The 24,902-nt window shown below is 65.3% G+C and overlaps 1 protein-coding gene and 1 long non-coding RNA gene across 17 annotated transcripts in view; both read right to left on the bottom strand.

Annotated features, from left to right (window-relative positions):
• The window catches only part of TCF3 (transcription factor 3), a 30,253-nt gene extending 10,205 nt beyond the window's left edge, over window positions 1–20,048 (bottom strand). For 13 of the 16 annotated variants that reach the window (XM_038567945.1, XM_038567949.1, XM_038567950.1 and 10 more), the window contains exons 1-7: window positions 19,960–20,048; window positions 18,336–18,449; window positions 15,335–15,407; window positions 4,019–4,092; window positions 3,720–3,798; window positions 1,821–1,888; window positions 638–767 (exon numbers count right to left, since the gene is read on the bottom strand). In XM_038567945.1, the coding sequence (XP_038423873.1) occupies window positions 638–767; window positions 1,821–1,888; window positions 3,720–3,798; window positions 4,019–4,092; window positions 15,335–15,407; window positions 18,336–18,407 (496 nt within the window). In that variant the 5' untranslated portion in view covers window positions 18,408–18,449; window positions 19,960–20,048. Of the gene's footprint in view, window positions 1–637; window positions 768–1,820; window positions 1,889–3,719; window positions 3,799–4,018; window positions 4,093–4,499; window positions 4,658–15,334; window positions 15,408–18,335; window positions 18,769–19,446; window positions 19,526–19,959 lie in introns of those variants that run through there. The other 3 variants (XM_038567947.1, XM_038567946.1, XM_038567954.1) reach the window with 3 other exon arrangements.
• Window positions 20,049–20,724: 676 nt separating this feature from the next.
• Window positions 20,725–23,543, bottom strand: LOC119864600. Its single transcript, XR_005374475.1, has 2 exons — window positions 22,973–23,543; window positions 20,725–21,089 (listed from the first exon to the last, which is right to left on the bottom strand). It is a non-coding gene; the product is annotated as an uncharacterized LOC119864600 (long non-coding RNA).
• Between the last annotated feature and the right edge of the window lie 1,359 nt (window positions 23,544–24,902).

Here is a 24,902-nt window from a genome sequence, read left to right as displayed (position 1 = left end):
GCTCCTGCCCCCCAGGTGGGACGCGGGGTCGGGGGCCCACCCTGTGCCTCGGACAAGAGACCCTGAGCTTCCCGGGAGTGAAACAACCGGAGTGAGGTCTCAGGGGCGTCCATACGGTCTGCAGGGTGGAGCGGGGTGGGGTCCGCGGCCCCAGAGCCAGGCCTCCGTGCGGCCCTCCCTGTGCTCCCACAGCCACGCCTCACACCTGCCCGTGGGGCGTGGGTCCCGTGCTCGGCAGGACCCCTCCACGCGGCCCTCCCCAAGGCTGCTGGCCGAGCTCCTGGGGCCACTGGCAGGCAGTGTAGCCGCCTCCCCTCGGGTTCTAGAAGCCAGGGCCCTCCTCGTGGACTATCGAGGTCCTGGTTCCTGCGTTTGCGTAAGCGCCGTTTAGAATGCCCCCACCCCCCCACACACAAAATAGAATGCCCCACGCACAGGGCCAAATCCAGGGGAGAGCCCGTCCAGCGTGAGTCCCAGCGTGACGGCCTCGAGCAGAGCCAACAGCGGACAAGGACAGCGGAAGGCCACCGCCCGAGCTCACACGACCCCGCCTGGCACCTCGGCTCCTCGCTCCCTGAGCCCCGCGTCCCCCACCAGCCTGCACGGCCAGGCCCCCCGCCCTGGGCCCCCCACTCACCCAGTCCGCTGTCCGCGGCTCTCCGCCGAGGGTGGCCGGGGTAGGAGTAATACTGGGAGCCGCCCTTGGTGCCTGAAGGGGACAGGGGCCCGGGGCTGCCGAGGGCCAGCTCGCTGGGCAGGAAGCCAGCCTGGGGGACGAGAGGGCGAAGTCGTCAGGACGGCGGGGCTGCCACGCCACGGCCAAGGCGGGGGCTGCTCACACCCTTGTGGGGGGTGACGGGCACCCTCTGCAGGACCCCACCCTGCCCGCCCGGGACGTTCCCGTGACCTACGATACTCCCAACCACAAGCCACTGGCTCTTTCTCTGAACAAAGCCTGACTAAGGAAAACTCTCGTGACAGCCTCGCAACCTCCACAGCAGGAGGCTCAACACGCTAAACCCGCGTCGAGCTGTCGAGCAAACCTGCTTGCCTCACTGCACGTCTCTTTTAAGGTAAACGGTCTGGCCCCACTAGCTCAATGTGAGATGAGCTTCCTTTCCTCGGGAGCAAAGGGAGTGGCGTTCAAGCCAGTCCTGCAGCTCGACTGAGCAGCAGCGCCATGCCGCAGCCTTCTGGTCTACAAGACGGGCACAGGGTGTTGTGGAGACAGGGGGCACCCTGGGGGCTCCCTTCGCACAAGGCCTGTACCCGGTTGGCACTTGATCCAAGCGCTACCAATCTGGATGCGACACTGTGAGCAAACAGGTGGCACCTCCTGGGACGAGGCCTGGCCACACCAAGGGGATCACGCTGACGAGTCACTGTCCACCCCCCACTCCCCCCCTCCCCAGCCTCTCCGCCTGTGGGGTGGGCTCCCTGGGAGGGCACGGGGGGAGGGATCAGGGCCTCCGAGCTACCAGGCTGGCCTCGGCATCCCCACCTGCCCCTCAGGGGTGGGCATGGTCTCTCGGGCCCCTCCAGCTGTGGAGAGCTTGCAGCCTGGACCCCAGGTCTAGGAGTCCCGGGGTGGGGCTGTGGCCTCCCCAGCATTCCCCTTGCCCCGTCCACACCCAGCTGGCCAGCCTGGCCCAGGGCCCGTCCTCCCGCAATGGACCGCACTGGGCTCGCCGGGGAACCTGCTGCAGATCAGAAGAGGGGAAAAGGCGGTGGGGAAGGCGAGGGACTGCAGCCTCCACAGCCTCTCCAGACTCAGCGGACCCAGGCTGCCGACGGGCCACGGCCGCAGACACGAGCCTCACCTGACTCAAGCCGCCAACACCCGTGTCTCTCCCAAAGGTGCCGTACGCGCTGCGCTCAGTGCCCTTGCCTGGAAGAGGAAAGACTCACTGGGGTCCGACCCCACACCAGGCACCAAGACGACTCTGGTGGGACGCTGGCCTCCCCCTCAGCCGGGGCACAAGCAGGGGTCAGGACAGACACCGTCCCAGCGTGACCTTCAGAGAACTCGCTGAACCACCAGGCCCCCGCGTGTCCTGCCAAGGCGCGCACAGCAGCAGCTGATCCTGCCGCCCCTCTCCTCATGCAGTCCTGGGGCATCATTCCCCGGGGAGCTGGGCTCCCGTGCACCCGTGAGGTCCAGCACCTGGGCCCTGGGCTGCACCCCCAGCTCCCAGCCAGCGGTCAGCTGGGTGAGAAAGGGCCTTTCCCCCGTGTGGGTGGTGAGGACGCAGCCCAGCCACCAGCACCAGTGCAGAAGGATGCCTGGATCTAGCCTCACCTGAAGCAGAGGCCCTGGATCAATCAGCACCAGGGGATTCAGCCTTAAGATGGGTGCTGGTGTCCGCAGAGGGCGGACCAGTACCAGCATTGACGTGAGCAAGAAACTCAGGTGCTTGGCCAACTGATTACAATTGCTCTCAAACTAAGACAGAAAATCTCCCGTTTCTTTATCATGAAATTACAATTTTGGCCAAACTCTTAGAGCAGGTGCTGGTGGGGGCCCGGGGGGCAGGGCTTCGTGGGCTGTGCCCCAGTCCCACCTCCCATGAGCCTCCAAGGGCAGGCAATCCTGGGCCTATGGAAGAATCAGTAAACCAGGGAGTAAAGGGCAGTGGGGGACGGGGGGAGGCGCCCGCGCTTCCTTCCTCCCAGGGTCAGCATAGGACGCAGGGCAGGCGCGCTCAGCCACAGCTCCGGGCTCGATCCAGGAAGGTGGCTTCCCCTCCCAGACTCTTAGCTGCAAATGTCGGGTGTTGGGGCTCAGACCCTGTACACAGCAGGCACCAAACAGGGGCTTCCTGAGCAGCAGGATGAGGGTGGCAAGGAGAGGAAGTGGAGGTTCCACGGGGGGACCCTGTGCAGCCCGCGAGCCTGGCACAGAGAAGGTACCTAACGCACGCGCTGGGCCCGCACGTCAGGGAGACCACACGGGCGGGGGAGACGGTACAAAGCCCAGGGAGGCCCGCACTGCACCCACCTCCCTGCCAGCCCGCGGGCAGGGCCTGGACGCCACAGGGCGGGCCTGGGACCCAGCTGGACTCTGGGCCCTGCTGACCAGGCCCGGCCGTGGGAAACCGCCCGCACCAGGAAGGAGCGGGAGGAAGGAACAGGCTGAAGGGAACCGGAGGCCCTGCAGGTGTACAGGCCACCCCAGGCCACCCGAGGGGCCGGCCCTCGCCCTTCTGGCCAACCAATGAGCACAGGCTCCTGCTGCACAGTATGTCCTTGGACCCTGCCCCCACCCCCCAGGGCACCATGCCTGCCTATCCAGCTCCCACCCCACACCCAGTCACGGGGACCTGCTCAGCCACCCACCCGGGCAGGCCCCGATGGTCCCAGAGGCTGAGCCTCCGCCGGCCCCAAGAAGCACAGAGCCCTGGACGCGTCCCTCCGCACTGACCCTCAGCCTGCCCGTCTGCAGGTGGGGGAGGCTGTGGGGCCCTGGGAGCTGGGCAAGGCCTCGTCACCTGGCACACAGAAGGTCTTCGTGGATCCTGGTGGGAGGGACTCAAGCCCAGGCCTGCCTGAATCCTGACTCACGGCCAGCAGCTCTGACCACCTCCTGGGGTTGCCAGGATTCCCGAGCCCACACTCCCGTGGGCAGCAGGCCACAGCCTCCTATACCCAATGCTCTGGGAGAACCCAGTGAAGCACGAGCACGAGGGGAGGGGGCCGCACCGCACCGCGCAGACACTCACCTCCAAGCCCGGGGCCCAGGAATGTGGATGAAGAGAGGCTGCCGTGGGGCTCACTGAAGTGAGTGCCGTCACCGTAGGTCTGTGGAGGCAGATGGGCGTGAGGGGTGCTGGGGAGATGAGCTCCAGGGGGCAGGCGTGCTCTTGAGTGTTCCAGGCAGGACCTGAACCCACATCTCCGAGCCCGCTGCCCCGGGAGACCAGATTGGCATCTGACTTCCCGCCCATGAGCTTCAGTTTCCCATATACGTCCTACACCAGAGCAGTGAGCCCAGGGCTCGGGCCTCCTGGAGGCTCCTTACCCGGCTGGGGTCAAAGGAGGAGCTGTTCTGGTCGCCGGCGCCCCAGGAGCCCGAGCTGGGCCGGTCCTCCAGACCTGCGGGCCAACAGAACAGAGTTAGGCTTACCCTCGCTGCCTCCCTGCTCTGAAGCCTGCTGTGGCTCCCGGCACCCCAGGGAGAAGCCCTCCCGCAACTGAGCAGGCCTCCCGGGTCCTCCTGACCCAGCCTGGCCTTGGGGTCCCTCTGGCCTCACCCAGCCCCTACCCTGCTCGTATTTTAACTGTCAGTGGGGCGCCAGGCTGGCTCGGTCGGAGGAGCGTGCAACTCTTGACCTAACGATTGCTAGGTTCGAGCCCCAAGGTGACTGTAGACATCGCATAAAAATAAAAATCTTAAATCTTAAAAAACGCAATAAAACAAACAACTATCATTGCTGGGAAGCGCCTCAGACACCCTATCATTTAGCATGTCTTCAGGCCCACAGTTCCAAAAACAATCTTACCAGCTGCCTGTGCTGGCAAACTCCTACCCATCCATCAAAGCCCCAGCCACGATGCACACCCTGGGCAGAGCCCTCACTCTCAGAGCCTGCTCCCCCCAGCACATAGTTTCTCCCTCTGGTCCAGCCATGACCCCAAGGAACTGGGGCACCTGTATCAAGCTCAATCTCTCCTGACCCTACAAGAAAGGGCATGAGGGCACCATGAAAGGGTGAGCAGTGATTAAGGTCTGACCTCAGGGAAGTGGGAGTCTCTCCCTTCCCATCACGGGTGGGGATTCAGGAGGTGGAGTCACTCCATTGTTGAAATAACAGCACAGCTGCCACTACCTTCCAGGCCCAGGCTGCGGCGTCAGGGAGCAGGGAGCAGGGGGGCCCCGGAGAGGAGAGGCCCACAGCACAGCAGGGGGGTGCAGCAGCGGGGCAGAGGGGCTGGGTCTGGAGCAGGGGGTGGGGCAGGGTGGGACCCTTATCTCCCCCAACACTCGCGGGCACCACCCAGGGCTCCCCACCCAGTAGGCAGAGCCAGCGGGGGCTGGGCTGGCTCCATCCACCAGACACAAGGCCACACGGCCTGACACCTGCGGAGCAGACCCCGGCCCCCCGAGGGCCCCAGCGCCACGCCTGGGTCCTGTTTCCATCCTCCGCGGACAGGGGATGAACACGGCCCGCGTCAGGGTCAGGCCGGGGAGGGATGGGCTGGAGGGACCCGCGCCAGCCCGCAGTGCGACCCCACCAGCGGGACTCTGGGGAGGCGGCCAGCCCACCCGCCCTCCCCCACTCAGCTTTACCAGAAACTTCATTCAAATTTCATACTGTTACGATGCCTTTGTGTTAATCATCATCCCCCCAAACTAGTGTTTAATTGCTGCCTGATTTGCATAACGGCGCATATTAATCCCTCACCCTAATGCATATTCATACATCACATTTAGATTTTATTTTCTAATCAAAAATTTCCAACGTGATTGCAGTGGGGGGCTGCCTTTGCTAGAGCTGGGGGGGGGCCATGACCCCAGCAGGGGCTCCTGTGGTCCCGGGATCTATGCAGTATTTGCCACCAGGTTTGGGGCATGTGCACAGAAAACAGAGAGGCCGGTGAGGCACGAGTGACCCTGCGCACGGTACCTGCAGCCCAAGCCTCAGCCTCCCCTATACCCACATGCCTGCTGCCTCTTCTGGAGCAGCCCCCACCCCGTGGCCATCCACAGTTCACCCCTGGCAGTGCCACGGGGAAGCCACGTCGCATAAGCACAGCAGACCAGGTCTGAGGACGACTCCAACTGGGCACCTGCAGCCCAACCCCTGCAGGGCCTGGTGGCATGAAGGGCACCCCGGGGCCTGGGGACTCCCACCCACGGGGGCTCCCAAGTTCCCAGCAGATGCAACCAGGTCTGCCGCGGCCCATGGGGAGGAAGCCCGCACCAGCCCCTGGCCTCCCCTCTTCTCAAGATGTCAAAAATAGAGACGGCCCCTCCCCCGTCACTCCACCACCGGTTATTAACCCCCCCACCGATTAATGGTACATTTTAATAACCACTATGAATATTCATACAGAATATTCACATTCCATATTCATGTTCTAATTAAAATGTACAAATAGAATAAAGCATTGCCGTCGGGATGTAATCTTTCTGGGCCTTTTTTCAAGAAAGGCTGCGTGTTTCCTGCTGGCAGTGATGGCGGCGGCGGCCAGGACAGTGTGGGTAGAGGGTGCCCTGCCAGGGCCCACGCCACGGAGCTCCAGGGCCACTGAGGGGGAACAAGCCACCCACTGGCCCAGGCTGCTGTGACAGAGAAGCAGGGACACCGCAGAGTGGGGGGCACCACCCAAGCCTGGTCCCTGGTCCCAGCTGGCCCTTGCCTGAAGACCTGGGGGCTTGGGGCTGGGCTGGGAGGCCCCCTTGACCAGGGCTGGATCCTCCCGGGCCTGTGTCCAGGAGCCCCACGGCACCCATCCGGTCCCCCCGCCCGACCCTGTCACGCAGGGCTGCTCGGTCTCTAAGTGGGGCCGGCATGACTGATGGAAGGTACTTCCAATCCTGTGGGATCTTTAAAACACGTAAGCGTGGGTGACCACGTGTGGCTTGCAGCCGCGGTGCTGGACACCATGACCCCACAACCCAGAGACCGAAATAGTAACAACAAAACCATCACTTCAGGCGCCGCAACTGCATCTAAAACACGTTGACGATGTCTGGGAACGACTCCCCAGCGAGTGCTCAGAGGTCTCTCTTCTTGCAGACCTTCAGGAGGCCAGTGGGACACAGAGCTCTCCCTCTGGCCCTTCCCTCTCAGTTAAAATCCCCCCAAATCCAGGGGGCGGGTCAGCCAGCCCCACCTGTGTGCGACACTGAGGGGCTTGTGGAGGGGAAAGAGCGACACCAGTTTGCTTTTCGGGGCAACCCTTCCTCGGCTGGGCCTGTGGACTCCCACAAGCCAGGGGAGGCCTCTCTTCCAGGATTGGGGGGGGCAACATTTTCCTTTAAGATTTATTTATTTGGGGTGGGGGAGAGCCTTGAGCCGACAACACGCTGAATGTGGAGCCTGACGTGGGGCTCAATCCCTCGGTCCTGAGAACACGACCTGAACCAAAACCAAGGGTCAGATGCTCAACCTACTGAGCCTCCCACTCCCAGGTCCCTGGGAGTCAACTTTTAAATTCCTGTATCATTTCGAAATTAGGAGGGAAGCTGCAAGGGGCATGGCAGGCCGTGCCCGGAACCTGGCTCACTCGGCCCGTGTTCCTGCCTCTCTGCTGTCCTCCTGTGCCCTCTGTTCACACGCAAGAATGCTTCCCTTCCCAATGTGCATAACTTCAAATCTCAGTAAGTTCTCCATGGCTGGCCATGGCCAGGACAGGCCGAGGGCCCGGAGCCCAGGCGGCGTCCACCCGAGCCTGGGGGGCCCGGCAAGACCCGTGAGCCAGCAGATCGCAGGCAGGAGAGGAAATGAGCAGAGGCCACACCCACCCTAAGAGCAAGAGGACCTCCAAACCGGGGGCTTTCCTCCCAGCCCAACCCCCCGGGCCCCCGGAGCAACGACCCACAGCCCCAGGGGCTTCCCCGCGGCAGAGGCCTCAGGAGGGTCCCACAAAGACATGCTAACCCACAGAGAACTGGGCCCCCGCAGCTACAGAGGTGCCCTCCCCTCCCCCGTGAACTTCAGATCCGTGACCCAAGTGCTTCAGCCCACTTCAGGCTCCAGGGGACCCGTGTGGTCCTGAGTCGGGGTGGGGCAACCTGCCCCCAATGAGCTCAGAAGCCAGGCTGGGGCCCCTGCAGGGAACGGAATACAGACATGCGTGGGACACCAGAGACGGATGGTTCCTCCCGCAAACAGGGGACTGGAGGCAGCAGCCCCAGGTGCCCTCAGAGATCACGGAGCGAGCGGCGCTGCTGGAGGAAAGACTGGAGAGAAAACAGCGAGAAGACGGCAAAGCACGCAGAGCGGAGCCCACAAACCCACAGGAGACGGCGAAGGGCAGCAACCCACAGGAAGGGCGCTCGGGCCGGAGGGACAGGGCCCCGAGGCCACACACGGCGGGACCCAGCCTCACTCCAAGCGGGCAGAGCGGACTGCACGTTTGAGCGGTGGCCGCCAAGGGCACCAGGGGGACACCCAGGGCGCTCCGCCAGCACCGGCTGGGGTCGTGCTCCCGGGATCCTGGGATGTGGCCTGCATCGGGCCCCCTGCTCCGCGGGGAGTCTGGTCTCTCTCCCTCTGCCTGCTGCTCCCACGCTCTCTCTCTCCATGTACATAAAATATTTAAAAAAAAAAAAAAAAGGGATCCCTGGGTGGCGCAGCGGTTTGGCGCCTGCCTTTGGCCCAGGGCGCGATCCTGGAGACCCGGGATCGAATCCCCATATCAGGCTCCCGATGCATGGAGCTTGCTTCTCCCTCTGCCTGTGTCTCTGCCTCTCTCTCTCTCTCTCTGTGACTATCATAAGTAAATAAATAAAAATTAAAAAAAAAAACAAAAAAAAAAACAGGGATCCCTGGGTGGCTCAGCGTTTTGGCGCCTGCCTTTGTCCCAGGGCGCGATCCCGGAGACCCGGGATCGAATCCCACGTCGGGCTCCTGGTGCATGGAGCCTGCTTCTCCCTCTGCCTGTGTCTCTCTCTGCCTCTTTCTCTCTCTCTCTCTGTGACTATCATAAATAAATAAATAAATACATACATACATACATACATACAGGAGGATCCCCAGGTGGCTCAGCAGTTTGGTGCCTGCCTTAGGCCCAGGGCGTGATCCTGGAATTCCGGGATCGAGTCCCACGTCGGGCTCCCTGCATGGAGCCTGCTTCTCCCTCTGCCTGTCTCTCTCTCTCCCTCCCTCTCCCTCCCCATCTCTGTCTCTCACGAATAAATAAATAAAATCTTAAAAAAAAAAAAAAGGAGGGAACAGAACAGGAAACGTGCGCACACGTGCTCCTGACTGTCCAGGCCGGGCGAGGGCGCACATAGCCCCGCGCTGCTCGGCCAGGAGGGAGAAGGGAGGCGGGCGGGCCGTGCTGGGCGCACAGCTGCCTCAACAGGAGGGCGCTGCAGACCGCGGGGCGTGGGTGGCCGCCACGGAGCCCAGACGCGGAGCCAGAGCAGGGAGGCTGGCGAGCCGCCCTCCCCGAGTCCTTCCAGCAGCAGCCCTCCTGGCTCTGCAGACGAGGGAGCAGTGGCGGAGAGAGGCAAGGTCACCTGCTCAGGGCCCCTCTGTGGCCACGGGGTGGACGCACCAACCGATGGGCGCAGATTGTCATGAAGACAAACCCTGTGTCCTGCAAGGGGTGGTCTATGTACGCCCCTCAGCAGGCGGACGGGCGCATCCCCGCACCACCTGCAGGACTCGGGTCTGACCCCCAGGTGGAAGCAGGAGGCTCCTGCCCCATTACCCCCCAGCCTGAAAACCACCCCCCGCAGAGCTCACCCAGGGAAGGCACACGCACAGCTCCGGCCCAGCGCCTCGGCGGCCTCACGCACACACCAGGCAACCCGGTGAGAAGGGGTGGGAAGGCCCGCATCCCAGGCCCAGGCCGACGGCCACGCTCTCACGGATGACGGGCTGGACTGGGAGGGACACCCCCCTGCCCTGAGCTCCACGAGCCCGGGGCCCCTGCACACGCTTGTGGAGATGGGGCGCTGCTCCTGCTGACACAGGACACAGATGTCACGGCTGCACGTCCCGCTGAGCGAGGACACATGTGCGACAACAGCAGGCCCCCCACCAGGGCGGCAGGCTCTGGGTCTTCCCAGCAGGGCCAGGGCTCCAGCCGCGCACCGACTCTGTACTGATGACCTTGAAATGACGCAGGTCACAGGCGCTCGCCCCCAGCCCAGAAATCTCCAAAGGAATTGGAGACTCGACAGAAACGTTTTTTAACAGAAAGTACCAAATGTCTCTCAAAACTAACAGAAAACCACATTACTGCAGCCACCAGGCCCCAGCGAACAACACAGCTCCAAAGGAAAAGCGTGACCCGCACAGCAGGCCCCAAACAGGAGGACACCGGTGCGCCGGCCCTCGGTCCAACACCAAACACCAACCAACCACAGGTTTGGAGAAGGGAGGAGCAGAGCCGTTCGACGGACGGACGCCAGTTTGGCCAGGAAGCGTGTTCCCCACACGAAGATCGACAGAGGGGCTCAGAGGCAGCCGAGTCAGAGAACAGGACGTGGAGCTGAGCGTGCACCGTGCCACCTGTGGCTCAGGGACCACGAGCATGCACCCCAGCCACGTTACCACATCTAGGAAAACACGGCGTTGACCAGAGGCACAGACGAAACGGCAACCGGAATCCCTGCAGAAGAGGGCACGAAGGGTAACAGGGTGGCGGGCCGGTCCCCACGCCAGGGACGTCCTGCTCCTCGCTCCTCAGAGCCTGTTCCCGGGAGGTGGGGTCAGGAGCACTGCCCAGGGACCCACAGAAGCCCCCGGCCCACAGGACCCAGGCCACGGATGGCGTGCAGGGGGCAGACCACACCGGGCGAGAGGCATGTCCTGCGGGAGGACGCGCCCGGGGACAGTGCCAGGACGTGGAGAGGACAGCAAGAGCACACTTGCTGTGGACGCCAGCTGGGACCAGAGGGAAGCCACCCGACAGGAGGACCTACCTCCAGGCGCCCCCCGCCCCCCTGAAGCATGGTCCTGCCCTCAAGCCCAAGAGCATATGCGGGGTGCTTGCTTCTGGCAACACCGATGGCTGTGCAAGGGCCAAAGGGGCCTGCGCGGGGACGGCCGCACGGGTCAGCTACAGAAGCACACCCAGGAAGGGCGCAACAGTGAAGGGACGTCAGGAGGAGCCAAGCAGCGGGCGGGGCGGCGACGGCCTCCAGAGCACAGCACGGAGGCTCCTCGAGGCCCTAGGGCACCCCCAGCACACGACTCGTACTTCAGTTTCCAGGGTTTCTCCTCAAAGCTATTCGGGTTAAAAGAGAACCTCAACAGACGCGGGAGAAACCGGATTCTGACCTCAGGAAACTGCAGTGGAGACGGACAGTTCCTCCCCAGTCAGCTGCCAAGTGGACACTGCAGCAAACCCCAACAGGTTTTCCCTTCGGGGCAGAGACACGCGGGATTGTCCCCATGATCACGACACCAAACCTGCGGGTGTGAACACGTGGGGGGCCCTGCGAAGGCACAGGAGGGGCGGGACCCCGACACACCACAAACGGCCACGGGGGGGCACCGGGGCAGGAACAGATGGAAAGGCAACAGCAGGGTGCGAGGTCCCAGCTGCCTGTCCCCCGGGAGGCGCCCTTCAGAGCAGGAGGCCTGTCCCCGGGGGCTCCCACGTCCCCTCGGCCCACAGCTCCAGGCACCCTGCAGGCCGTGCCCGTGCCCGCATGCGCGCTGGCTTCCCTCCGCTCCATCAGGCTTCCTACTTTGTTCTACTCTGTCCCGGTTTTACCGCCCTCTTCTCACACAGCACAGTTCACACCCGAGTCTGTCTTACTCCTGTTTTCACTGTGACCCACATGCGTGTGCTTCCCTAGAGGGGGTGTGTCCGGCCACGTGCTTCTGCGGAGGGCAGGCGTGCCCCGGAGTCACCGGGGGCACTTCCTGCAGGCCCCGGCCCAGCCCCGCCGTCAGCCGTCAGCTGCAGGGCCGGGGAGCCGTCGTGCGCACACTATCGTTTCCCAGGTGAGGTTGTCTGCCTCCCACTTATCTTATCTCTCGTGTCTCCGCTGTGCCAAGGCCTCCCGTCGTGTGCTCCTCGCTCCTCCGCCCTCCTGCATCTTGTGCCGTACGCTCCTCTCTCCTCAGCCTGAACTAACAAGGAGCAGGTGCATTCGTGACGCTCACAGCCACACTCACTGCTGAGTGAGGATTTGATTCCTAAAGATTTTTCAGAAATGGCACCAAGGCTGGAACGCCATAAACAAAAAAATGTGACACCATAAAAATTTAATCAGTAAAACACTACAAGACCGATTAAAAATCTCCATCGTTAACAAGTTACAAACAAAGTTAGGATAAACCCTGGGTGGCGCAGCGGTTTGGCGCCTGCCTTTGGCCCAGGGCGCGATCCTGAAGACCCAGGATCGAATCCCACGTCGGGCTCCCGGTGCATGGAGCCTGCTTCTCCCTCTGCCTGTGTCTCTGCCTCTCTCTCTCTCTCTCTCTCTGTGATTATCATAAATCAATAAAAATTTAAAAAAGAAAAAAAAAACCTGCAACACAGACCACGAAAGACTAGTAACATCCTTCCTATGTGAAGAGCTCTTGCAAATCAAGAAGAGCAACACAGGACAGGAGTAAAGGACGCCGCAGGCAGCCATGCTGGGGGTGACTTGGGATGGATACGAACCTCACCAGAAGTGCAACAATAATCTTGCTTCTTTCCCCAACCTGTGAGGACTGAAGACTCAAACAATCCCGGTTTGGTGCCTGGAACACGTGCTCAAGAACCATCAACGTAAATCACGGTTGATACGTAGCATTACTGCTGTCGTTAAACTCAGTAGGCAGCCGCGGACACAGCCAACAACCCACACGCACGGGCTCCGGGGAATTCTCAGCGAGGAAAGCCAGTCTCACAAGGGTACACGCCACGTGGCTGCACACATTCTTGACAAGACAAAACCGTCGAGCTGGAGATCAGCAAGTCGGTAGCCGCCAGGGTTGGGGGGGCGGGGGTGCCAGCAGTTCTGCATCTGGACTGTGGCGGTTAACGGCACTCCACGTGGGATGAGACTGCGTGGAAGCCCCATGCGCACGTACGCAGACACGAGCACAGAGAGATCTGAACCACGTCTGGAAGGTACCAGGGCGGCTCCCATGCTAGGGGCAGGCAGGAGGTCACTGCTGGGGGCAGGGGACCTGACCTCTCCCTACAGGTCTTTGCAACTTCCTGTCAATCTGCAATGATGCGGCAAAAGTCCATCAATCCCACAAAAAGGGAGAAATGAGTGAGGCTCAAAATAATGACACAAAATTCATCAAAAAGAAACTCATGACCAATAATCTTTTGAACACAGATCACCCGTTGTCAGTGATGCAAAAGGCCCTGAAACGGCATAACCTTGTCACCGCTCCAGCGGGAGGACAGGTGTGAAGACCTGTGCTGGCCAAGGGGCCGGCCGGAGGGATGCTCACCAGAGCCCAGCCCCGCGTGACGAACCCGCCCGACGCCGGGGCAGACAGGCCCCGCAGAGACCCCGGGCACCACGGGGAAAGCTGCTCAGAAAGGACCCCCAGGAGAGGCCCCTCTGGCAGGCCCGCAGGCTCTGCCCGGAGTCCTGGTGGCCTCAGACCCCGCGGTGACTACAGACGATGCAGTTACGTGACCCTGTGCCTCGAGGTCGCCCAAGAGGGAGGGACCAGAAAGCTTTCTCCCTGTGTGCGGCCCCGACGCAGACACCAAGCAGACCCTCCGGCTCCGGGGCTTCCACCTCCCCGCGCCCCAGCGTCCGAAGCAGCCGGGCTGCCAACCTCCGGACCCCAGGCAGGGTCGCCCGCGCTGGGAGCAGCCGGCCACGCAGTGGGCTGCTGACTTTCTAACAGGAAGGGCCCCCTGCGACCCACGGGGAGGAAGAGCCGACCATGAACAGCCACCAGACCCTGGAGGGGCGCCAGGCTGGCGGGGACCCCCGTGAGCACATGCGACCCCAAGGAGGATGACCGGCCTGCTCGGGAAGGGGTGACTGGGCCCAGGAGGGAGAAGCCATCAGGGCCCAAGCCCAGGGCCCGAGGCTCCCAGGCCTGACGCTGGGCTCAGGCAGGGCCAGGAGGGCTCCCCCAAGACGCCCCCACGCCTCCAGCTGAGCAGTACACACACCCCCAGACTCGCTGAATCATCCGGCCACGGGCAAGCACCCTTTATGAATGAAGAAATGGAGGCTCCCGGTCACACTACTTGGCACAGGTGACACGGGATCTGGTGCCTGTGGGGCAGCGAGGGAGGGCCCTTGTGCTCAGGCGGGGGGTTGACGGCTTAAACTGGACCTGGTTGGTGGTCCCCAGCGGCACACCAGGGGGGTCTCCCAGGAACCACCACACCCCGTCCCTCCTAAGAAAATGCAGCCTGACGTTGGGGGGGGTGGGGAACGATAAGACGAGCTGTCCCCAGCCAAAGGCCCCGGGCAGGGCCAGACGTGGGGCAACTTGGAGGGCCCCTCCCCAGGAGCCATGGCTTTAGTCTTTGGGGCCACCGCCCAGGCGGACCCTGCAGGAAGACAGAGTCCCGGGGTAGAGACCCCCATGGCCCGACCCTCTGCCCGATGCAGCCAAAAGCTCGCACCCCAGCTCCTGGGAGACGTTTCCAGGGGGAGGGCCAGGCCTGTGGGGATTTCCACAGCTCGGGCAGGACTGTCCAGCCCTGCGGCCACTTCCTCAGGCGGAGGGGAAGGCCGGCGTGGGGGGACGGACATGATACAACGTCCCTCCCCTGCGGCGGTGCCCAAGCACAACCCACCCTGAACCCCCCCCCAGAGCCCACTGGACACCCCCAGCGGCACCCGCAGACAGCTCTGAGAAAGAACCGTCTGTTCTGAATCCCAGGGTCCTGGAACACCACACGCCCGATACTGAGACCCCAAAGAGATGCGGGATCCACAGGGTGGCAGGAGGTCCTGGGCTCCCCCAATCCCACCCACAACCAGGGTGGGCTCCCCGAAGTACCCAGGGCAGTCCTCTCTGCCCACAGCCCTGCAGGGCTCCCAGCTCCCTGGGATAAAAGCCCAAACCTTCCAGACACCCTAAGGCCCTGTAGCACTGCCCTGTCCCCTCTCTGCCCTCTCCTCTCTCTCACTCACTCTGCTCTGGGCACACAGGCCTCCTTGCTCTTCTTCCCACACACCAGGCCCGGTTCTGCCCCAGGACCTTTGCACGGGCTATGCCCACTGCCTTGAACCCCCCTCAAGGCTCTGCTCAAACAGCATTTCCTCGGAGTTGGCCCCCAACTCCCTTGGCTCTGTGGCAGCGTTCCCCCCTGCTGCTGTGCAGCCTGGGCCCTGTGCTAGGCCGTTCAGCAGGAAGAAACGGTCTGTGCTCCCCCTGCCGTGTCTTGGACCCCTCGTGCCCGATAGGGGGGGCCGATTCATCCAAGTTTGCCAGAGCTATTCCTAGAATGAATGCTGAAAATCGCAGGGCCCAGAATAACCCTGGGTGCTCAGCAGGATGCTCCGTCAGCCCGGCGCCGGTCCCGTATACAGCAGGCACATACTACACACCGGAAGTAAAACCAGCCAGCAGCTGGGCCTCTCCCCAACATGCAAGTAGGCCCAAGTCAGGAGGCCTGGGTGCTAGCACCCCCGGCTCTCAGCTTCCCCTCATGCTGGAGCCCACAGCCCCAGCCCCACCCCGGCCGCCCAGCCCACCACACCCGCACCCCACGATCCTACCTGAGCCTCCAAACTGGGCGCCAGCCAGGGAGGCGGGCCGGCCCTTGCCGTTGGCCACCGGCAGCGGGAACATCTGTGGGGAGAGAGAGAGAAGCTGGGCACGCGTGCCAGGACGGGCCCCGCCTGCGGCTCCCAGCCCCCCGGAGACCCCGGAAACAGCCTGCTGCCAGCAACAGGAAATCGGGCACAACTCAAAACCCCGCGTGGAGATGCCGGCTGGCCACCACGCAGCGTGCGACTCTGGATCTTGGTCACGAGTTCGAGCCCCACTCGAGCAGAGTTTACTTCAAAAACAAGACTAGAAAATAACTGCCGTTTCGGAGCCAGAGTAACCGACTCCCGCGCCGAAGACCGTTTACCTGCTCTTGGAAACGACGCAGTTCCGCGTATCCCTCAGCTTTAGGGAACATTTACGCTCCCGGGGCCGCAGCAGCGAATCCGCTGCGAGAACCGCCTCTGGCCCGAGCCCCGGCGCTGAGTGGCGGGCATGGGGGGAGGAGGGCCGTGACCTGGTCAGTGTCCCCCCCGGGGTCCTCGTCACACCTGCCCTCGGGAGGCACTGAGGCCCAGAAGGACAGGAAGCTGGAGGGACCTGGGAAAGGGTGCCCCCCACCCCCGCCCCAGTTTACCCAAACCCACCGTATTAAGTCCCTCGGGATTAAGCAGCTTAGCGGCCCGAGCCGGGAAACCGAACATCAACAAGCCCCGCGGCCACACGGAAGCACACACGCCCCCCCCCCGCCCCACGGTCCACGCTACGGGTCCCATCTGGAGCCCGGACTCGGGGCGGGGGGCTCCGGGTGGCTGCCAGGAGGTGGGGCATGGGGCCCACGGGCAAGCCCCGGGAGACCCAGGATGTGGGGCCCTGCGCCCACGGACCCGTCCACAGGAGGGAAATGGAGGCCCCAGGCTCACCTGGCCGGGCAGGCGCAGGGGCTCATGGGAGGGGCGCAGCCCGGCCGGAAGCAGGTTCGCACTGGGTCTGCACCCTCTCGGGGGCGTGGCTGCGCTCACTCAACTGGCCCAGCCTCCCCAAGGCCCCGGGCTCCCAGTTAGGGTCTGGTCCCACCGGGGAAACTGAGGCCTGCACTGGGGGGAAGGGTGGTGGCCTGAACCATGACCAGAACCAACAGGACGCCAGGCCTGGGGGTGTGCGGGCCCCATCCCAAGCCTGGGTTTTGTCCTCTAAGATACCAAGGGCCGTGCTGACGTGGCACCTGCCACCAGGGACACCGGGCCACGTCAGCCCTGTCACTGCCCCTCGTCCTCAGGCCCTCAGTCTTCCCCTCTGTGACATGGACTCAGGACCCGACCCCACAGGACCCCAAACCCCAAGCGCACAAGGGCATCGTGGGCACACAGAGAGGTGCCTCTGCAGGGGAGCGAGCGCCCAGTGGGGTCGGCCAGCCGCGGCCCCGGGGAAGCGCCCCAGGCAAGCACCGGCCTGCAGCGCCACCCCGGCGAGTCCCGGAGCCCACGTGCCCTCTGCACCCCGACGAGCTTCTGTCCTGATGGGGGCTCAGGGCCTGGCCCGAGCAGCTCGGACGCCTCGGTGGAGCGGCCGCCCTGCCCGCTGCTCACGGGACCGGTCCCCGCAGCACCGCCCTCCGCGACCTCCTCTCGGTCTGAGACCAAGCTGTTTTACAAAATGATCCACTCGGGTTCTCTGCGGCAGGACGCAGGGAGCAGCGACAAGGGGACGGAGGTGATGAAAGAGGATACGGGGGGGGGCGGGGGGGCTGCCTCTGGCACCAGCCAGGCCTCCCCCTGTAACGAGGGGGTGAAGGGAATCCAACTCCAGGTTCACTCTGCGGGCACACGGGGAGCACCTTACCCCTCGGCCTCCGTTTCTGCGGCTGGGAAACGGGCGGCGGGTCAACAGCGGGGACGGACGAGCCGGTGGGACCCACCAGACAGAGGGGGGCGGGGGCGCCCAGGCCCTGGACAGGAGAGGCTAAGGGGCCCGGCCTGAACCCGCGCCCACCCCCGCCCCCGCCCCAGCCTGTTCCGGCTCAGTAGTCTGTGACCTGTCAGTTTAACAAAAAAACAACCGAGCTGTGCTCCGGGTTACTCAGCCGGGGAGGCAAAAATAAAACGGGGCTTAAAAATACCAGCGCGGCCCTTCCGGACCGAGCCCCTGTCCCGAGGGCTGTGTTTCCACAGGACGGCAGTGCCGTTTCGCTTTGGGGACTTTTGTTTTCGACAGGCCTCAGTGGCCCGGGCCTCGACCTGGTGGAGGCTGAGGTTCACACCGAGAGTGCCCTCCCCCAACCGGCTTCACACCGACACTGTGGCTTCCCGGCGAAGGGAACCGCCCGGACACGGGGAGCACAGTTTGAGGACACACAGACCACGCCGACACTGGGGACAGACGGCCCACCGCACAGACAGACAAACGTGGCCCCTGGTCCTTCAGGATGAGCCCCCCGTTCCCAGCACCGGAGGGAGCCCCGTGGGGCCGTGATGCCCCTGGCAGCGTCCTAGGAGCTCCATCCAGCCAGGCGGGGGCCGGGCCTCTCGGGGCCCCGAGGAGGACAGTAGTGACAGCGGCAGCCCGCGCCAGCTCGGAGTGTGCGCTGCCCAGGGACCTCCACCCTCCCAAGGCCTCCTGCCGCCTCCCGCCCGCTCCTGACCATCCCCACGGCAGCCACCACGTGGCTGAATGACTGAAGTGCTAGCCGCCACCGCCGCCTGTGTTCCGGCTCACCCTCGGGCCCCCCGCTGCTCATCTTCGCGCTGGGTGCCTCTTTCCCTTTTCTTTCTTTTGCACGCACGCTAGACGACTAACCCCGCTCGCACCCACCCTCCAGGTCAGGAGACCGAGGCCACCGCAGGCCCGCAGCCCATGCCCCCCACCGCCCCCCAAGGCCCCTTCCAGCCCAAGTCTGAGGCCTGGCTCCCAGCTGGGGGGGCCCTTGTGGCAGGCGTCCTGTCCCAGGGACCTGGGGCGCAGGCCCACCCCACGGCAGGGTGGGAGCCCGGGAAGGTGAGCCCAGCTTACCATGCTGAAGTCCAGCAGGTCGCTGAGCTCCTTGTCTGTGCCCACGGGCGCCATCCTCTGCGGCTGGTTCATCCTCCAGGGGCCAAGGTGGGCACCTCAGGCCTGCAAACGGCCCTGCAGACGGGACGGACACGCGGGGAGGAAGGAGGAGAAGAAGAGCTGAGTGGCTGGCAGAGGTGGACAGATGGGGAGTAAAAAGCCGGGCTCCTAACGGCCCTGAGGGCGCAGGTCTTCCCAGAATGAGCCCCTCGGTGACCCCGGCAGTGGGGGCAGGGCAGCCAGGACTCCCTGCTTCGGGCCCCCGGAGACCTCTCCCCAGAGCCCTCAGGGAGGCCGAACAATGCGGGGGGAGGGGGAGGAGTCCGCAAATATCCCTTCCCTAAACTCCCTCCAAGACCACCAGGGAATCAGATTGCAAATTTTAAACGGGATGCGGGGTGGGAGTGGTCCCTGCCCATCCGCCAGGACCCGCCCCCGCCCCCGCCCCCTCCCAATCCCCCCTCCCGGGCTTGGCCCCGCTGGGGAAGGGGGAGGGCGGCCCAGGCCCCATCCCCAGGGAAATTCTGTGACCCCCGCCCCCCAGCAGCTGTCACAGCGTGGTGAAAACCAGGTCACCCCCAAATTGAAAGCTAAAAAACAATCTTCTCAACGGGGGGGGGGGGTGGGGGGGAGAGGGAGGGAGGGTGCCCTGGGTAGGGACTCGCAGGCGAAGCTCCCTCCACTCTTAACGTCCCCCCAACGAAAAAGAAACACAGGAAAAAAAAAAAAAAAACTCATAAGAAAAAAAAAAAAAACAACCTTAGTTTGTTTTATTGTCACGATGTATCCGGGAATTATTTTTCAGCAACTTTGAAAACATCCCTACCCTCCCGCTGGGGGGGGGGGGGGGGTCCCCGAAGCGGGGTTTCCCCCGCAGCGCCCCAGGGGCCGCCGGTGCCGCGCGGGGGAGGGGGGTCACCTGCGGGGCCCCGAGCCTCCCCCGCCAGGAGCACGGCGCCCCCGGAGGCTGCGGGGTCGGGCCCGGGGGGACCCCGCTTTGTTCGCCCGCCCGGGCCGGGGTGCGAGCGGCCCCCCCGCGGCTCCCCGCCCCCGGAGGCCGTGCGGAACTCACTTGGTGGAGGGGCACGAAACCGCACTTTTCCGTGGGGCGGCCGAAGGCGGCGTGGAGTCCGCCGCGGGGCGGGGGTGTCGCGGGGCCCGGGCCCGAGCCCACGGCGCCCCGCCCCGCCCCCCCGCGCCCCCCGCCCCGCCGCGGCCGGTGCAGCGGGCGGCCCGGGAGCCTTTGAAGCCCGGCCGCCGCCGCCGCCGCCGCCGCCGCCCCGGGCCGCGCTAACGCGGAGCAGATGTTCGCGCCCCGGCCCCCCCGCCCGGCCTCAACCTGCGCCCGCGGGCCGCGCCGCACCTTCCCCGCCAGACAAAAGGCCGCTCCCCGCCCCCGCCCGGCCCGGCGCCCGCGGGGCCCCCGCCGCCGCCCCCCGCCGCGCCCGCCGCAAACTTTCGCCAAGTGCGGCCCAGGCCGGAAAGTTGGAGAACAATGACGGCGAGCGGGCCCGCGCCCCGACGGCGCCCCAGGGTCCCGGCCGCGGGGTCTGCGCGGGGCCGCGGGCCCGCGGCGGCTGCTCACCTGCTCGGCGCGGCCCGGCCCGCAGCGCGCGGGGGGCGGCGGCATGAACGGCCCCCCCCGGACAAAGGGGCGTCGCGCCGGGCCCCGAGGGTCGCGCGTGGGCGGCGGCGGCGGCGCTGCGGCCGGGCCTCCCCGCGGCCCGCCCCGAGGGGCCCGTGCGCGGCCGCGGCGCTGGCGGAGGCGGCGTGTGCGAGCTCGCGCTGCCCTGCGGCCGCGTCGCTGGGTCGGTCCGGCCCGCTACGCCCGCGGCCGCCGCCGCTGCCTCATCTTCCTGCGGCGGGAGACATGTTCCGCCCCCCGCCCCGCGCGCGGCCCCGCCCCCGCCGGGCCCCGCCCCCGCCCCGCCCCGCGCCCGCCCGGCGCCGCCGCGGATCCCTCCGCCGCGTCCCGCTCGGCCCCCGCCGCGCCCCGCGGCTCGTCCTCCCGCGCGCCCGAGGGGCCCGGCCCGGGCTGGCGCGGCCTGGGGCCTGGGACAGGGGCGCCCGGGCGGGGCGGCGGCGGGGGGCGCGGGGACGGGCCCCGGACTATCTTCCGGCGCGGACGCGCACGCACGGCGGGCACGCACCGCTGACGCAAGAGGGCAAGGATCGTGAGATGGAAAGATAAGGCAGGGCGGCGGTGGCCAATCGGAGGCTGCGAATCGTTGATTGACGCGCCCGCCGGCCATTCGTGGCGCGGCCCCGCCCCCGCCCCGCCCCCTCGGCGCGGCCTGGCGAGGCAAGAGGTGGGACTTTCGTGCGCGTTAGTCCGCGACAGCGGTGGGGGTGGGCTTTCGGGTTTTATTGTCAGGTTTGCGTGGCCGCCCGCGCCGCCGCGCCGGCCGGGTCGTGTCTCAGTTCCTAGGGCCGGTCCCGGTCCTGGCCGTTGAGAGCGGGCATCTGCGCCCGGAGGACGCGGTTTGCACCCGTTTTGCTGGCAGGGCGATGGAAGCCCGCTCGGTTTCAGGGTCAGAGGCCCACACGGGGGCCGCCCTGAGCCTCTGACTTGCTTTCTCCTCCCCGAGTCTCAGTTTGCTCATCTGTAAAGCGGAGTCTGGACCAAGCCTTTAGATTGTGGGAGGCCTGGTCTCCCTTTGGGTCGGAACTTCTTCCCACATCCAGGGGCTCCCCGGCTTTGGAGGATCGCAGACCCTACAGAAGGGGAGGGATAAAATCACAAATGAAAATGTCACAGTCTTGGGGCGCCTGCGTGGCTGGGTTGGTTTAGCACCTGCCTTCAGCTCAGGTCATGACCCCTGGGGTCCCCAGGGCCTCAGGTCATGACCCCCCAGGGCCTCAGGGGCTCAAGTCATTATCCCAGGGTTCTGGGGTCTCAGGTCATGATCCTGGGGTCCTGGGACTCAGGGTCCTGGGATTGAGTCCTGCATGGGGCTCCCTGCAGGGAGTCTGCTCCTCCCTCTGCCCCCTCCCCCTTTTTCTCTGTCTCTCAAATAAATAAATAAAATATTTTTTATTTTTATTTATTTATTTATTTTTTTAAAGAGTTTATTTATTTATTCTTGAGAGACACAGAGAGAGGCAGAGGCATAGGCAGAGGGAGAAGCAGGCTCCATACAGGGAGCCCGATGTGGGATTCAATCCTGGGGCTCCAGGATCACACCTTGAGCCAAAGGCAGATGCTCAACCACTGAGCTACCCAGGCTACCCTAAAATATTTTTTAAAAAAGAGAAAATATCACGATCTTTCGTGGCTTCCTGTGGAAGCAGAGGAAGCCACACTCCCTTCCAGGCCTGGGAAGAGGCCACCGTCCTCTTGACCCACTAGGCTCGGCTGTTTTGGAACCTGCCAGGCCCATGCTCACCTCCAGGCCGTTGTCCTTGCTGTGGCCTCTGCCTGGACTGCTTTTCCACTCACACCTGGAAACCGCCAATCACTGTAGTTCAGGGCTGCTCCCAGGCCAGGAAGCAGAGTGGTGGTCCAGGGTGAGGGGTACGAGGAGCGGCCGGAGGCCTCGGGGGCCACCCAACATAGGCACAAGCCCCTCGTGCTACCCCAAAGTAGGCTGGCCCTCACCCCAACCCGTTCTGGCTCAGAGAATTTCCCTGTGCTGCGCGCCTGGAGAGGGAGGTATGGGTCTTGGGGTCCAGGTGCGGATTCCTCCCGCCTCCCAGCCTCACTGTGACCTCATGCAAAGTCTTGACTGGCCCTGGGCCTGTTTCCCATCAGGACGTGGAAGGTACCGTGATGGGCACGGAGCCGGTGCCCTCAGCTTGTGTCTCCCCACTGCTGGGCCTGTGTCTCTGGCGGCACAGAGGTGCCCTGGGTCCCCAGCGGTGCCCTGTGGCCTGACCCTGCCGCTGCGGCCTCCCGCCAGCCTGGGTCCAGGCCTCGCAGGCCCCCAGCCTCGCTCGGGCTGTAGTTTGCCCAGTCCCCGCTTCCCCGAGAGTGCTCGGGGTCTGAACCATGGCGTTGGGGTCACCGTTCCTGGAGTGGCCCTCAACGCACTCCCTGCAGCGGGGGACCATGCAGCTACTATGTGCCTCACTCCTGGGCATTGGGCCATGCAGTGCCTGTGCCCTACCCCAAGTCCGCCCTCCGAGGCAGGATGGGCCATCAGAGGCCCCCTTGGCATCCCTACGTGTGGCCATCAGGTCACCATACCTGAGCCATGAGACCCATTGTACAGATGAAGAAACTGAGGCTTCCAAAGGCCCTCCCCAGGGCCCAGGGCGCCCTGGGGCTCACACCTGCCGGGAGGCCCTCCCGGCCCCCGCAGGCCACCGCTGTCCTCCCTGGGGAGGCCCAGCCTGGGCTGAGTCACTGGGTGGAGTAGCCCGTGGGGGCCCCCGCACACTTACACCTCTGCCCAGCCCGGAGGCCTGGGTGAGCCCCACAAGGCCCTGGCATGGGGACAGGCAGCCAGTGGCTGGTGCCAGGGGCCCCTCGAGGCCCGCCCACCCCACCCGCCCGCGGCCTTTGTTCTGTGGGTGCCCGCCCGCCCGCTTGGCCCCGTGCAGACGGGAGCCGGGGCCCTGCCTCCCCCACCTGCTTCCTCCTTCCACACAAGCCACACCTACTGTGCGCTGGGTACCCGGCCCGGGGACCCCACACACCGAGGGAGGTAACCCCGTTTCTGTGGGGCAAACACATGCCAAGGACGCTCGCTCGCCAGGCAGTGGGGGCACAAGGCACAGGACATAGGCCCCGGGTGGAAGCTTCCGGAAGAGTCACCCTGGGTGTGCAGGCCGGGGGCGTCCGTGGACAAGGAGCGCGATGGAGTTTGGGACTCTGGGGCCCTCCTCCCGACATCTGTTTTCCTTTGTCTCCGAAGTGGGAAGGTTGTCTTGGGGTGTGAGTGCAGCCCCCGCCTGCTGCCCCCCCACGCTCAGGGCGCTCCCCTGCCTTTCAGAAGCCCTGGCAGGAGGGAGGGGCCCTTATCACCGGCACCAACGGTTCATGGTCTCCAGACGACTGCCTCTGGGGCCCGGGGCTCCTGGGTCCCTTCACACCCCCACGGGGGCGCGGGGGGCTCGGCTGGGCGGCTGGGTCAGGGCTCATTCGTCCCTGCTTCGGGGAGGGCCCGGTGTTTGGGCCTGGGGCTGCCGGGTGTCCCAGGGCTGCAGGCCACCTGGGAGCAGAGCGGGTCAGGAGCTGGGGCCACTGGCCCCTCCCTAGGCCTAGCAGCGGGAAGTAGCAGGAAGGGGGGAGGGGAACAGAGGCCATCTGACCCCTGGCCCCCCGCCCCCCACCCCGTCCTTGGGAGCCAGGGGCCAGCACCTCAGCCTCCCACCCCCCACTGCTGGGCACCAGGCCGAGATCCAGAGGGCTCTGAGTGGGCCCCACAGGACCCTGAGCTCGGTGGGGTGGGTCTGGGGGGCAGTGACACTCGCGGGTGACCAGGGGACAGACGAGAAGTGTGGTGACTGGGAGGTGGAGCTCAGGGAAATGGAAGGTGAAGGAGCCAAGGCCAGAGGGTGGGGCGGGGCCTGGAAGGAGAGGGCACTAGGGAGCCACAGCGGGACTGGAGCCCGAGAGGGAGGGGCCCCTACGGCTGCCCAGTGGGCGAGGGCTCCTGGCAGGAAGAGTGGAGGTAGACGGACGTTGTGGGGGGACAGGGCTGGCCCCTGGGGTGTGGAGAGGGGGGATGGGGGACGGGGGATCGGTCTGAGGGTGGCCGGAGGCTTTCCAAGGGACAGGGTGAGTGCTGGGTGTGGGGCCGGGGCCTGGGCACGTTCATGCTGTGTCCTTGTCCAGGCAGGGACATCACAGAGCTGGTGGCAGGAATGAATGTGGCGCAGGGGGCTCCTGGCTGCCCCATATGAGGCCCCGCGGGACGGAGCCAGCGCCCAGTAGGGTGGGGGCAACAGGGGCAGCAGCGAGAGAGATGAGAAGGTGAATGAGCCCTGACCTGGGGCGAGCCCCAACCCGGGGCTCCAGCGGCGGAGCCCACCCACCCACCACCCTGGACCCCCGACGTGCCCTGTGCCGGTCACCCCAGGACCAGTGCCACCTGCCAGGGCTGGCCCTCCCCCTCCTGGCCTGGTGCCCGTGGTGCTGACTCAGGGGCCCCCGGGGCCTGTCCCACCGCATTCCGGGGTGGCCTGTGCAAACACGGGGTGCCTCCCCACGGGCATTGTCCGTCCCGGTTCCCGGGGAGGGGTGCGCCCAGGGCATGGGGAGCCGCCGACCGCCGCCCGCCCACGCGCCCACCCACGGGGCGGCCTCGCTGACCTCGGCCTGTGGCGGCCCGGGGGCCCTTGTCAGCCCTGCGCCCCGGCCACTTCTCCTCGCCTTCCTCTGTGTCCCCGAGGCAGTGCCCGTCACCCCACTGCCCAGACGGGGAGACTGAGTTTTGGCCATGCCCCGCCGGGAGGCCGGCGAGGCTGCACACCTGGCACACTGCCCTCCAGCGCTGTCACCCGCGCCCGGGGGCCCCTTCCAGAAACTCAGGCAGGGCGCGCCCCTCCGCCGGCCAGGAGCCGGGGGGCGACGTGCTCTCACGG

Source organism: Canis lupus, chromosome 20 (assembly GCF_011100685.1).
Source record: "Canis lupus familiaris isolate Mischka breed German Shepherd chromosome 20, alternate assembly UU_Cfam_GSD_1.0, whole genome shotgun sequence".
NCBI lineage: Eukaryota > Metazoa > Chordata > Mammalia > Carnivora > Canidae > Canis > Canis lupus.
The sequence above is the reverse complement of the archived record's forward strand: the minus strand, read 5'-3'. Positions and strand labels throughout refer to the sequence as shown.